Source organism: Alligator mississippiensis, chromosome 5, assembly GCF_030867095.1.
Source record: "Alligator mississippiensis isolate rAllMis1 chromosome 5, rAllMis1, whole genome shotgun sequence".
NCBI classification, from domain to species: domain Eukaryota; kingdom Metazoa; phylum Chordata; order Crocodylia; family Alligatoridae; genus Alligator; species Alligator mississippiensis.
The window spans coordinates 92276373-92291652 of NC_081828.1; the positions used below are offsets into that span (position 1 = coordinate 92276373).

Here is a 15280-nt window from a genome sequence, read left to right on the forward strand (position 1 = left end):
CTCTTGTTGCGAAGAAGGCTAATGGCATACTGGGCTGCATTAGTAGGAACATTGCCTGCAGATTGAAGGAAGTGATTATTCTCCTCTATTTGGCACTGCTAAGGCCACATCTGGAGTACTGTGTCCAGTTTTGACCCCCCACTACAGAAAGAATTTAGACAAATTGGAGAGAGTTCAGTGGAGGCAGCAGAAATAGCTAGGGGGCTGGGACACATTCCTTATGAGGCGAGGTTGAGGGAACTGGGCTTATTTAGCCTGGAGAAGAGAAGACTGAGGGGGTGAAATTTAATAGCAGTCTTCAATTACCTGAAGGGGGTTCAAAAGAGGATGGAGCTAGACTGTTCTCAGTGGTGGCAGATGACAAAACAAGGTGCAATGGTCTCAAGTTGCAGCAAGGGAAGTTTAGGTTAGATATTAGGAAAAACTTTCTCACTGGGAGGATAGTAAAGCAGTGGAACAGGTTACCCACAGGGGTTGTGGATCTATCCTTGGAATTTTTAAAGATCTGGCTAGAGCAAGCCTTGGCTAGAATATGGTACTGCTTTGAGCAGGGAGTTGGACTAGATGGCCTCCTGAGGTTTCTTCAAACCCTAATTTTCTATGATTCTATTTAGGACACCAATTACTCTGTGCCTTATTCCCATTTGTCAGTGACTTCCTTTAAATAGGGGCCACACTTTTCAAATATATGTGCCCAAAACCAAGCTGCTGATTCCATATTTAGGCATCTCAATAAACATGTTTGGGTTTTGTCAAGGTGCTGAGCATCTCCAGCTCCCATTGACTTCAACGAGGTTTAGGGGAGCTCAGCACATCTGAAAACATTTTTATTCAGTTCTCTAATTCTGGGATTTGGCAGTTAGTAGTGTGCACCCAGCTTTTTAACCACTGCTTACAAGGTAAACAAAGTGACATTTTAAACCTCATTTATCTATCATTCAGGAATTTAAGTGAGTGACAAAATACATCTATCTATGTGCAATTACTCTTAATAAGCATGCTGCAATTATGTGTGCCCAAAAGGGGAAAGTCTTTATTTTGTCAGTAATTATAATTCTGTGTGATTTTCATAGACATGCCAGGAAGATTGTACGAGCTTGTCTGGCAACCCAGGATACAGGTCATATCCAAATGGCAGCATTAGGAATTTACAGCTTTGTATTCTATTGTGAATACCGCATGTGCTCCCACAATTCTGTTCCTCCTGGTTAAATACAGATGGAAGAGTAAGGCTTGTAATCACTAGGACAAGGACTAATCATTGATTGCATTATGCTCTACAGCTTCTGAAATGTGTTACTAGTGGATCATTAGGCGTAGACTCTTTCAGTGACATAAAATGATGTGCTCTTCAGAGGTTGCCTTACTCTTTACTTTCAGGCTTGCAACTATTAAACTAAAATGGTCATTGAGATGTAGAGGAAAATGGGTGTCATCAAATTACATTGCTACTCAGCTGAGACCCATTTGCTCTTCCACTGAAGTCAGTGGAAGTCTTTCCCTTGACTATAATGAAATGAATATATTGTTGTTGTTAAAGCAGTCCTTAAAGGTCCTACTGTCCTTGGTTTTATACAGCTGTTCAGTAAAGAGACAGTCACTTTCCTCAAGAGCTTGGTTATGATTAGAAGGAACAGACTAATAGTGGGTAGGATAAAGGTAAGATTAGGCAGTTATAATAAGGAGTACATTCTCATGCACTTAAGCTGTATACACAAATGTAGCTTGCCACTGCATTTGGTTGTCAGGTAAGAATGATACTGCAGGAAATACTTCCTTTTCCCATATAGATTATAAGAATGGTACATATGGCATGTAACTAGCCAGGTAAGTACATGTGATACAACAGGGATATAGCTTATAGCCATGTTGTTCTAAGAGGCAGAAGCAGACAAAACTCTTGTGCTAGAGGTGATATCTTTTATTAGACCAACTAAATAGTGGCAAAAAAATACATTTCTTTGCAAGCTTTCAGATCCCAACATCCTTCTTCAGGCAGAGGAAAGTGAATGTTTTTCATTGTAATCCAATTCAGGCAAGCACTGAGGCACATACTTAAGTCACATGGTCCAACTTACATGCTTGGGTAAAGCAGAATAGAAGTAGTAGTGGCAGCAGTAATAAAGCTAAGTATGCGCTTTAGTGTGTCTCTAAATAGGGATTGAATTAAACATGCTCCTTAGCACATTCCTGAATCAGGGGCTGGACCCGAGGGCAGAAGATCTGGGTCCTGTTCTTGTCTCTGTCACAGACTCGCCACATGATCATATGCAAAGCATTTAGGTTCATGTCTCAGTTTCTCCTAATGTGAAATTAATTCAATTAACTGATTTGCAAAAGGAGATACACCTCCTGACTCTTGGTAATTGAACAAAATATAGCTATCCATATTCTAGGCCTGCCTCACAAGGATGTTTTTTGGCTTTGTCAGGCAGTGTTATAAAGAGCTTTGAACAAGACCTTAAGCGAAAAACAATGGAGAAATGCCCAGCATTATCCTCTGAGTAGAGCTGATGTTTGGTTATCATTTGGAGCTCTCAGCCCTCCTGAGCGACAGACCTAGGAACAAACAGCAAGTGTCTGAATAAACACAGTGGAGTGGTTAGTAGCACAAAATCCCTCTTGAACATGTCTTTGATTCACCAAAGTGAAGACTGAGGAAACTTTATGACAGAGAACCTGTGATGAACCGGTGACCTGTTACTATTCTTCCTTTGGATTCCACTTCACGGAGGCAGTTGAGTCTGTTACATGTCAATTATTTGATGCCTTCTAGACAAATGTCCCCTTGAAACAGGAAAATAAATGCGATTATTTGACCTAGCATTTTCACAGGCCTCAGATGTAACAGAAAGGAGACTCATTGCTTCTCATGAAAACTGCTTAATTTTGGCTATTTAAAAGGTATAGCCCCACCAATTGAGAAGTAGGTGAGCCCAAGATGTCAAGGTGATTCCTCATACACGTTCCTTTGCTTCAGCTCCAATGGCTTTTGGTTGTACTGAGTACCTTACAAAGCGTAAAATAGCAAAATTCTCTAGTATCTGGTTTTTGAAGTTAGAGTAATTGGATTTATTTTTTCCCCCTCTTAGGTCTTATTACAGATTACCGGGTAAGTACATCATTAATAATTTGACTTTAAGATGTTAAAATGACTAAAAGAAGAGCTGTTTTTCTTTTTCTTTTTTTTCATGTTTCTCAAAACATCACACTTTTCTGCCAAGAAAGCTCAAGCCACGGACAGGCATTACATTTTTGTTGGGCAATATACGTAGCTTTTTCTAGTTCCTTGTGTGAAAAAATAGTAATTCCACCATAATGTGTTAGCTCTTTCAAACAGTAACTTCATTGGAGAATGAGTTTTCATGCAGTCAGTGTAAAGCCTGTTCAGATTTATGTAGCATGATGAGAAGACCTAGGATCCCCCATTATCCCATAGTCCTCTGCTGTCCCTTCCTCTTTCCAAAGGAGGAGTTGGTGCCTGATAGCTCACCCAGTGCGAGCTTTCAGGGAGTCCCGTGGGGACCCTTCTGCTGACTGTCTGGACAGTCTTGGCTTTCTCTAAGACTGTTCAAGTGGCATGACCAATTCCCATCAATTCCCAATTCTTTCCAGCAGCTGCCAGCTGACCTATGACTGCCAGCCCCCTTCCCTGACAGGGAAGAGGACAACTTGTCAATTATCAGGCTCCTCTGAGGACAGGGGGAGCTAAGGAGAACCCCCTGTAGCCCACTGGCTGAAAAGCTTGCCTTTTCAGGGACTTTTTTGCTCCCCTGTAGGGCTGTGCAAAGCTTTGGTTGTCAATTTGATTTGGAGGAGATTTGGACCAATTCTGCGGCTGAATCTCTAAATCCAAATCAAATTGGGAGACCCATTAGAAGGCCCAAATCAAATCCGAAGCCTCTGAATTGATTTGGAAAAGATTCAGAGAGATTTAGAGATTCAGATCAACCAGGGAAAGGCAGGCACAGCCGGACAGCTGCAGGTTCCCTAATGGCTCCTCTGGCTGTGCCTGCCTCTCGCTGCACGGGGGAAGCCTTGGAAGAAGCCCCCATTGCTGCCCTGCCCCATCCCCCACCCAGTCCCATCCTCCCAGGACTTTTTAAAAAAAAAAAAAAAGCTCTGCACTCACCGGGTGCTGCAGCAGCAATCGGGGCCTCTGAGGGCCTAATTGAATAGGGACAGTGACTCAAATCACTGAATCAAATCACTCTGCTCCAAATTGTCTGAATCCGAATCTGAATTGAATACTTCCCTATTCGTACAAGCCTACTCTTGTCCCAGAAGGCTGCCTGTACACCCACCTTCTTTCCACTTTCTCAGAAATTTGAAGTAGAATGCCTGTCTGTAGCTTCAAACTGCTAACCACTTGAGAATAAATGTAAAACTCCAACCCCTATTTATTTAAGAACTTTTTATCTGAAGGCAAAAGTCACCTCTCAACTGACATGAGATTTATATGTATATGTAGCTGCCTGATAGCTCTAGGCAGGCCAATGGCAGGTAACTTCCTGAACATATTCTCATCGTGCCATAACATATAACATTCATATTTTTTTCAAATTATTTTATATAGCAATTGTTAGGGACATTTGGGGGGCAGGGCAATACCAAGACCTTAATCTTAAAATTTACTTTTAAAAAAATATAGATGATTTTTTTTTTTTTTTTTTTTTTTTTTTTTTGCATTCTGAGTCCTTCATGGTAAATTTTGGTAAAACTATGAGGTTTTTACAAGATGTTAATATGCACTTGGTGGAGACATTAATGGGAGTTTCAGAAGAGTGAGAAGTATGTGGTTTAGTCTGGGGTCCTGTCTTCTGATACCTCCTCCCTTTCTTACTTCTACATTTTAAGTGCTTAAATGTTTGTACCAAAGAGTTTGTGAGCCCCCAAATGTTCTTTGATTACTTGATGCACCTCAAGAACTGTCATCTAGTTTTCAGGAACTGAACGTATGGTGTATGCCAAAACTGTCATATGGCATGTGCTGCTTTGTACCCAAAGCAATGACTTCTGACATCAATTTCCTTCTTTCTCAAATGCAGCACTGGCAAATCCCTCTGGGCCGAAGGTTCCGCTCCTTGAAAATGTGGTTTGTGCTTAGGATGTACGGAGTCAAGGGACTACAGGAGCATATCCGCCAGGTAATCCTATTATACTTCCTTTGACAACTCAGGCCACATCCAGACAAGTGAGCACATGCCTGGTGCGGCATCTCAAAGCAGTTTGAGATTCCACAGGATGCACACTTAGAATGAACAAATGTTCCCTACATGGCATATTTGCAGCGCAGACTCTAAATTTGATACTGGGAAATCCCAGTATAAAAAAAAAAAAACACATCGGAAAAAAGTGGGACAGGGCGCACTCCTGGAGCGTGCCTAGAGGCAATTGGAGGCTGGGTCCTCCAAGGAGATGTTCTGGCATCTGGCCACTCTATGGCTACCCCGTGCCCCTGCTGGTTCAGCATGCTGCCTCAGCATGCTGCCTCAGCATGCTGGGGCAAATAAAAGTGGGCAAGGCTGCAGCAGTGCCTTGGACTTAGGCTCTGTCCCAAGTAAGCAGGGACGTGGAAGTGGGGGAGACTGTGCAGGCAAGGGAGACTGCTCGGGAGGGGTGGGTCCCCTGCGTGGTGCGCAGCCCTCCCACAGCAGCAGCAGCAGTGGCTGTTGGGGCACTCGTGGCCTGCTGTTGGCAGAGACCACCAGGGGTGTGGCGCCACCTCAGACCCAGAGGCTGCACAGAGTACTGGCCCAGCCACTGGCATGTACCCTCAAACAAGACCAGGCTGCTCATGCTGTCACCCACGGCTCCTGGCACCACAGGCTGAAGCCATGCACTCCCGGGCCAGGCCGGGTCCTGCTTCCATGGAGCTGGCCTGGCCCAACAGCACGTAGGGCACATGGAGGCAGGACCTGGCCCCGCCTGAGGGCACACACTAGTGACTGGGCCAGCACCATGTGCAGCCCCAGTTGAGGCCTTCCCAGGAATGGCATGGGGATCTCTGGGGCCTGTATGTTCACATCAGGACTAGGGTTCTTGGAGCTTGTTCATGGCCTTGGAACTTTTTTGTCACATTTGTTACTATGAACATGCAGTTAAGATATTGTTGCGATGGCCAGAACTTTTTTATGAGTGTAAATGTCCTGCTAAATGACGTGCATCCTCCTGTTGTACTGTATATGCAAAGTAAAATTACAACATTTTGTATCTTTCCAAAATGAAGAGACACAACTAGATCCTGGAGTTAACTCAGATTTATGTACAGGTTCAATCTGGTCCAATGTGCCTGGCCCTCCCACAGACATACATTTCTTAATAAAAGCTCCAGTTTTCATTAAAGACCAATAAAAGATCTCTAAACAGGATATCTAATAAGATGCTGCTGCAAATCAGCTGTCTGCCTAATGTGCATAAAAAGATGGCTCTATCCTAAATTGCCACTATTGGAACAGATTAAGGACAATATCCTTTTTCCCTCATCTGTTTCTCCTGGGAAATGTTTTATAATTTCCATTGATTCAATTTACAAACATCTAAGAGAGATTCTGGACCTTACAGGGAAGCACATTAGGGGAGTATTCAAATGAGAGGAGTAACAACAATAGCATTTTATCATATAATCAATATTGAGGTCTCAGGCCTCTTTTGTATATCCTGCTGAAGTGAAACTAGGCACGTGATTTGCTACAGTCAGCCTGTATTGCACTTTTTATTAGGTTGGTTTCACTGGTGAGGCTTTGAAGGCTGCAGCTAATCCAATGTGCTGCCAAGATTTTTAAGTAGCACTAAATCTTATATGGTGATGGTGTCAGAGCTGGAGTCTTTACATTTATTACATATACTTTATCTGACTTAGTTCTTAGTCTTTCTTATTTATATTTAAAAGTATGGTACATGCTTTCTCTTTTTCCTGACTCCCAAATATTTCCCCAAGTGCTCACAGAGCAAATGCTTGTCCTTCAAGCATCTCTTAAATAGCATCTTTGAAGAAGGGTTCTCCCATTGGCTTTGGAAAGTCCTCTAGCAGACACAGAAATGTCAGGGCAAGTGATTTTCTTTGTAAAGCCCTGGACTAGAGAAGACAAACCATGAAGAAAAATAATTCAAAATGTTCCTGGCATTTTTCTTTATCTTAAGTACTTACATTCTTATTTGAGGTACTTATAAAGTATTCAAGTGCCTTAAATACTCATAGGTACTTATAAGAACCTATGCATTTATTTCATTACATCTTATAGACTTGCTGGAGCACTAAAAAATGTTGTGGGATATTTCTAAATTGTGATCTCACACTTGTGATTTCAGTATAGCTGTATGGGTGTAAATGAGAGCAAATTTGGCTTACTGTGTACGTTGACTTGGACTCAGATTTTTCCATGTGGAAAGGAGGAGGTCTCATCACATTCTGTGGATTTCACTGTTTCTCTTAAAAATATCCTTGTTTTTTTCTTTTTTTTTTTTTTCAATGTTCAGTGGACCTGCACTTGCATGAACAGTTTGGGATTTTTCTCTTGTAGGAATCTAGGTAGTCTTCTAGATCAGTTGCTCTTCTGTGAACTTGTAGTATGGTGCAGATTGTAGCAATAGCCATCAACAGCAGTTATGGACTGCCTGTTTCTTTTCCCCATTTCTTCACCTGCTTCTTTCCAAGAACCATTTCACAGTCCCCAAAATATAATGGTGATTTTTTTTCTTTGAAATAGTAGTAGTAATGAGGAACATCATGAAATCTGGTACTGGTTTACACTGCAGAGCTATAAACAGATTCCCAAAAGAAAACACTCTTGAAATTTAACCTCACTTTACCATCCCTTGTCATTCTTAAAGGATTTTTATAATTCCAGGCCTTGTGAAGTTGTTTCCATTTAAACATATGGTAACATCTTGCAAATAACAGTCTTCATACTCCCAGTGTTGGCAAAGGCAATCTCTAGAGAGAACAGCCAGTACTATCGCTTGGGCTACACTTGGCACTTTTTTGTGCCACAAGATGATCCCTGAAGTTGCCAGACCCATTTCTCAGTTATCGTTTGAGAGACGAGCAAGTTTTCTTTTGGTCACATTGTGCAGTGAATGTGGGTCAGAACACAATGTTTCTGCTGTCTCAGTGCACAAACAAGGAAGAATCCAAACCCTGGGGCAGAGCTATGCAACAGCTCCCTGATCTGGAACGTGGAGAAGGGGGAGTGAGCTTGTTTGGGACATGGTCAGTGGGCCAATGCATGAAGCTATCTGCTACCTTTACCCACACCCTGTGGTGGTAGCTGCAGCCTGACTGTTAGACAGCATGGCTGGGTCTTCTTTGTAGGCTGGGGGATTAAAATTTATTTTTCTCCTAGCTACTACAGAGGTCACCCTATGCATGTTGAGGTCTCTTTGGAAAAATGAGAATTAGGCCTCCAAATAATTTAAAAGTTTTACCAAACTTTTCCAGTGCCTATGAAAAGTATCCTTTTTTACTCAGACTCCCAGGAGTTACCTCAACTTTTGAAAGTTTGAGTGATTTTGATCTCATGACAAGCTTTAGCAGGGGAAAGTATCACTCTTCCACAATGATGGTGTGCTTATAAGTGGATAAATAAGATTCTCTTTTTAAAACCAATATTGTTTTCAAATATTTTTGAAACTGAAGGTTCATGACCAGCTCTCTTTTCTGCCTTCCGTCTCCTCAAAGTTGCAAACAAGTGTTTTTTCTTCTTAATAGTATGTTTTAAACTTTAGGATGTTTGTTGTGTGGCTTTAAAGGCCAGTATCTGAATGAGTGGATAGCCACTGTGATCTGGCATGTGTTTGTGTTGAGACACAGAGATTTAAGGAACAAAATATTCCTTGGATATAGCACAAATTACTTTGATTTAATTATAGCATCACTTCTCTTCTTTCTAAAACCATCCAGTTTATATATCTTCTTCATTTACAAAACAGAGTAGCAACACAATGCAAAACAGATTAAAAGGGATTTGGGGGGCAACATCTTTCAAACATGGGTGGGGGGGAGAAGATTATGCATTTTGGAAATAAATTCCAGGAAGCAGGAAGGCAGGAGCAAATAGCTTAAGAGAATCAATAACAGCACCCAGAATTGTCCTGCTGTTGTTTTCTATGTGAAATGCAGACAATTGCCCATTTTTAAACTATGCTGCTCTAATTCAGGATAACAAGTCACAGGTGAGAAGCTTATTATTAGATAAGCCTTAGAATGCCCTATCATTAATACCTGATCCATTACTCTATTTTAAGTTAATTTATTTTATGTTTCCTGTGAACATTCCAAAAATGCATTCCTTTGTAGCTTTTGAAGCAATTAAATTCTATGGCTATGTCCAGATGTGCAGGGGCATGCGTTTGCAGCAGCAGAAACAGTAGCGGCACGTGCAGTTTGGTGAGAGATAAATTGTCCCACTTGGTGCAAACCGCCCTTTCTCCAGCTCCTCCCAGCTCCCAGTGTGCTGGAGCAGCCAGGGCACAAATGGAAGAGTGAAGACGCTTTGGCCAAAGCATCTTCCTGAAGGACCAAGCTTCTGCTTTTTCCTGTACATGCTGTTGTAGCTTGCACTGCTCCACCTTTTTTCCTCAGCACTTTTTTTTTTGCTACCAGGAAATCCTGGTAGCAAATCTTGCCCCTGCACTGCAAATTTGCAGCATGGGGCACTTTTTAATGTTCCAAACGTGCAGTTTGTGGCACCGCAAAGAGGTCTGTGGCACCACAGATCACATGTGCCTGCATGTCTGGATGCGGCCTGTATGAGCTTTGTAAGGTTTTTTTTCTGTTCTTTACTTATAACGATGAAACAAATCCCACTTAAAAATTCACAGAGAAAATCCCCCATTCACAGAGCAGATCCCACTTAAAAATTCACAGCTGAAAATTCACATAGTAAGGACTGCTCTTCTCTGTAGCCACACCAGCTTGGGCTATTATTCAATGAAGTATCATAAAGTAAGCAGATATGAGTTGGGTCAACACTTTTTTGTGAAAACCTTGTAGTGTCACAGCTAGGGAAACCTAGTATCTGTACTAATGGCTATTGATGACTTGGTAGGTGGCACTTTTCTGAATACAGAACCCCTGCTCAAATAGGCTGTGCTATGAGGATGTGGCATTTATGCAGGGGTGGGCAAAATGTGGCCCGTGCGCCACATGCAGCCCGCCAGGCCATTCTGTCTGGTCTGTGGGGCCCCTAAAAAATTTTGAAAATTAATATTTATCTGCTCCTGGCTGCCTGTCACGTGGCACTCAATGGCTTGCCAAAACTCTACCTGAAATAATTGCCCACCCCGGCACATGCCTACAAGATACTAGCATTTGTCAAAGATGTCCTGACATCCTTTTCCCAAAAGTTTTGTTGATATCCTGTTCAAATTCCAGTTTAAAGGAAGACACAATCCTTTCTCCAAATACTTATAGTCAAAATTGGAAAACAGGATGTGATTTAGTGCTACACCTTCACAGGTATGTTACAAATGTGACAACTCAGAAGCAGTATGTGTGTGTGCATCTGTGTGCAGGTGCATGTGTGTGGGGGTGGGGGGTGGGGAAGGGACCTTGGTTCCCTGCTACTCTATTGACTATTCTATTCTTAGAAAACTGCTTGGGTCCAGCAGCTCTCACACATTCCTCTGTAAAGCTGTCTAACATGTCCCTTCACCCATGTTATTTTCACTCCTGCTCTGGCATCCCAGAGTGTACTTCATAGAACAGTTTGGGGAATTATTCCCAGATGGTTCAGGGCTTTTGTGCCCAGGATAGAGCAATGACCCACAAGTGCACCCTAGGTAACAAGATAAAAGCTTAATCTCCAAGAAGTGCTGGTTTCTTTTAACTATGTGAATTTTTGTTGAAAGCTTTCTCAGAAGACAGCATGCATATATGGGTGTTAAAGGATGGATTTTAGTGAAAAGAGGATCATTGTTTGGCATACAACAGAAAAACTGGTTCAGACAGAGGAAGCAAGCATAAAAGGAAACCCCAAGATGGGAATGGGGGAAGAGCAGAAGGGCAGCCAGTAGTACGGGGCTTGTGTAATTCATAGGGGAAAAGGAGGTGGAATTGTGCAGAACTTTGAGCATGTCAGGTGTGCCATTGATAGCCTCTGAACTGCCAACAGCCTGCTACAAACGACAGCTGAAAAGCAGCATTGTGGATGGCCCAGAAGGCAGTAAGATGAAGATGAGGCCAAGAGAACAACAGGGCAGGAGGCAAGGGAAAGGATGACCAAACTGTGTGTGCATGTGTGTGTGCACGTACAAATGTATGTGTGCCTACATGCAGATGCATGCAAAAATTGGTGTGACTTTGACTTCACCGCAGCTCTGATCTATGTGCCACACCATACCAGCTTGCATCAGATCAACATTCAGCGTTCCAATGTGGGTTCTGTGCAGGGGCCTTGCATACTTTTTTGAAATGTGGGGCACAGTTGAACAGAGCCCCCTCATGAGCCTACCCCTCGCACACACTCACAGTCACTTTTCCCATTCACTATTACACAGACCAGTTCCCCTTCCATCTGCAAGTTCACATTATATTCCCCAGAACATGTGTTAATTGTCTACCTGAAAAAAAGTAATATTAGAGAAGAATTTTTAGTTGCTTCTAATGAATGTTGGCAGTAGGAATTGAAGATAGCCAGTGTGACAGCCCAAGCCATCTTTCACAGACCAAGCACAAGGGCTCTTTAGGACACTAGGGTGACATGGTCCATGTACCACAGTTAAGATATCTGTTCACTAACAGTTGAAGGCTGAAAATGTAGTGTACTAAACAACAATAACAATTTTTCTTGTACTGTATTTTTTAAATCAAAATAATATTTTATAATGTATGTTAAAATAAGCTTAAAGGCACAGAATGAGCCAAGTGTCAAAATCAAAGAAACCTGTAGTTAATGCAATTCACTCCTTCATCAACTCTTGTCTTTGTGGCTCTGCTTAACAGACCTCTGAGACTAGCATGGAATATCATCTCCCTAGGAGTGTCCCCAGTTCTACATGCAGGACTTCATTCTCACAAGTTGTATATGCCGCTAATAGGATTGAACTACCTTGACTCCTCTTGTGAACAATCATTATACCCTCCTGCAATACTTACCTTGGACAGAGAAGACTTAAATCTAAAATCCTTTTGATTTTTGTGGATTTCAGGCATCAGTTCCTAATGAGATCTAACTCTTTTGTGTTTACTCTGGTTTGGATTACTAGCACTGCAGCTGTCATGGGCAAGTTTTTGTGGTTAAGTGGTGTGGGGCTTTGGGTGGTTGGCATTAATAGTTCAGTTGTATATTCAGACTTTTGGGAAATTATGAATCCCTCCTTAACTGTGTAAAAATTCTAAGTGTCTGCTGCCCCCTAGTGTTTTTGCTAACTACTCTTTGCTGTTAGAGATCATGCAAAAATTATGGTGCAACTAATTAACAGGAGTTCCACATGCAGTATCCATGCAGGAATGCAGCAAACTTCCAGCACTTTTCTTCCTGCGTTATCCATTTTTCTAAAGGGTTTTGATTCACTAGCAAATCATTTAGTGCAAAAAAAGAGAGAGAGAGATTGAGCTACTCCCTTGAAAAATGTACAATAGCAAATTAGGATTCCTGTACTGACTACTTAAACTGGCTTCTGAACTGGTAGTTTTATTCTTTCCCTACTCAGTCTAAATTGCTCTTAAATTCATAAGTAATTTTGCCCAAAGACTGTGAAAAATTAAGGATGTCAGGATTTTGACCACTATGTTTAATGGTATAACAGTTAGCCAGAGCACATAAAATGTGCTATTGGTGAAATCTTGGACTCACTGAAATTAGTAGGAATTCTACATTGTATCGCTTTGCTAGACCAAATGTGCTTGGATTTGCATCCTGTGAATTTCCACCTGGCTATACAAGAGGTGTGATTCACAATATGAACATTGAATAAATGCTTATATCATGGCATAGAAAACATACTAGAATATAACTGTATATATTTCTCCCAGGTTTCACAGTTGCAAGCGCATTATTATTTGCATTAATAATGTTAATGTCCAGGTGTCTCTAATGTGTTTAAAAGTATTATTTTTGTGGAACCATAAAGGCTTCCAATTTAATTAAAGATAAGTGGTAATAAATGAGTGCAAGGTACAATAGGGAGGAGATGGCAAAAATATAAGAAGAGATTGGTTATGTGGCCTATCAAAGCATCCATTTGAAGGTTTTGAATCAAACAAGATTTTTCTATATTAAGATATAAACAAACATCAGAAATCTATCATTAAGAATGCATAATCTTTCATTATAATTTCTGTTTCACCTTGTTTATGACTTTTGGAAAGTCCTTATAAGCTGAAATATTCAAATATTCCCTGCACTCTCTGCCCAAAACAAAAGGTTCTGTTTATTTTTGTTTGATATCCTCCTTCATTTTAAAAAATAAAACATGCAGAAAGGAAAAAATACACTTCAGAAAATGAAAAAAAATTGTTTTGGAGCACAGGTGCTTTAAAATGGTAGAACTTTAAGACAGACAAAACTTTTTGTCTGAGACTGCCAGAAGCAGTGGCGTGTTACTTCAGTCCGGCTCTGCAGCATCTGTATTGATAGGGCTCTTCAGTGGGGCTTTTTGGCACTTTTAACTAAAGCTGATTCAATCGGCTATTAAATAAAAGCACCCCAAAAGTCCTACTAAAGCGCCTGATTTATACAGACGTTTGGCGAGCCGGATCCAGCTATCACACTACCTCTTCTGGGCAGGAGCAGGGCTTGGTGTGGGAACACACTGAGTTTAAAGTGCTGTTCGTTTGTTTCTTATCGTCTGCAAGCAGCTCATGTCCAAAAGCTTGTCCAGCAACTCTCTCAACCATACAGCTGGTCCAATACTAGATATCACAAAAAAGCCTTCCTCAGATATTTCCTGGATCATCATGACTAGAGCTAGATTCCAACCCTACTAGATGTTTTAGGCTCCTACCTTATATATGGCTAATATAGACTAGACATAAGTTAGGGGAAAAATTAAAAGCACAAGGATCTGACTTTCAAAGTTTCTAAATACAATAGTTCCATTAACTAAAGAGAGATGTGTGAGGGAACACATCCTTCCAGACAGGAAAAGTAGGAAGAGGGTAACTCCTTTTTCCCTATCAAATATTACTGCTGTTCCCCCTAACACCAAAAAAGCTGAATGGTTATAAAATACCCCAACATAGCACCAGCATTGCTGTCCCCCTTCACATCAAAAAACTTGATGATTTCTCACCTGAAGGAGGAACCAGATGGCCAATGGAGATCTATGGTCCTACATACTACGCCTTCCTTTAAACTCTGCTTTACTGGGCCATTAAAGGCACCATTTTCAGAGATAAGGCTTCCATAATATTGGTGATGCTATTGCCCTGTGAACCTTAATGTGTTTCATTTCCTAAATTCTGTGGGTTTTAAATTTGTAACCTTATTGCAAGTTTTTAAAGTATGTAATTACTTTCTGAGGGAAAATTATGTGAATTTTCAAGGCATTACATGGATATTAAAGTTTTCCACATTGTTACTGACTTGCATATTTCTTGATACATCTGATTTCTTAAATAAAAAGCATCCTTTTTTACACATACATCCCATGAAAGCTAGGAACTTGGAAGTACTAAGTGGCACCTGAACTCCATTTTAACTTAAGGTGAAGGAAAACGTCCTCTTTATGCTCATTTCATCTAGAACCTTTTCTTTTTCCCCCCCAAAAGCTTTGCTGGACTGCTCAACTTGCAGCAAACTGTGTAATGAGATTTTTAAAAAATAAATTCAAAATAACTCAGCTGAGACCGCCAGATGCATTTTACTTACAAGCAAATAGTTTTTGAAGTACCTTTTGAATACATTTGCTCGCAGATATATTACAGAGATATTTGGGCAGGAAAGAGAGAGACAATGAAAATAAATTGAAATTTAAAAATGAAATATCCCACATGACACAGTCAGAGATAAATTATTATTTGGAGTTATTATGATTATTCTTAATATGGCACCATAAACTGACATGATATTTTACAATCATGCCAAGATACTACTGTGAAAGATACACTAGAAATAGGAGGGAGGCAGGAAGGGAGGGAGCGATGGATAGGTGGGTGGCTATGGGGAAAGAGAGAGAATAGGCCAAAAGCTTAGAACTAACCTGTCCTCTATCCTGGAAACTCTAATTATCATGAATAAGATATAAATTAATATGAGCAAACAGTGCTGGGTGAGCACTTTAGCTGGTCATGGGTAGCTTCTAGGAATATTTTTTTAAGAGCATGGGTAGGCAGGTG

The 15280-nt window shown here is 41.0% G+C and overlaps 1 protein-coding gene across 4 annotated transcripts in view; it reads left to right on the top strand.

Annotated features, from left to right (window-relative positions):
- The window catches only part of LOC106736839 (aromatic-L-amino-acid decarboxylase), a 126881-nt gene that overhangs the window by 92574 nt on the left and 19027 nt on the right, over positions 1-15280 (top strand). For all 4 annotated transcript variants that reach the window (XM_019483868.2, XM_019483867.2, XM_019483869.2 and 1 more), the window contains exons 11-12: positions 3093-3112; positions 5049-5147. In XM_019483868.2, the coding sequence (XP_019339413.1) occupies positions 3093-3112; positions 5049-5147 (119 nt within the window). The remainder of the gene's footprint in view (positions 1-3092; positions 3113-5048; positions 5148-15280) is intronic.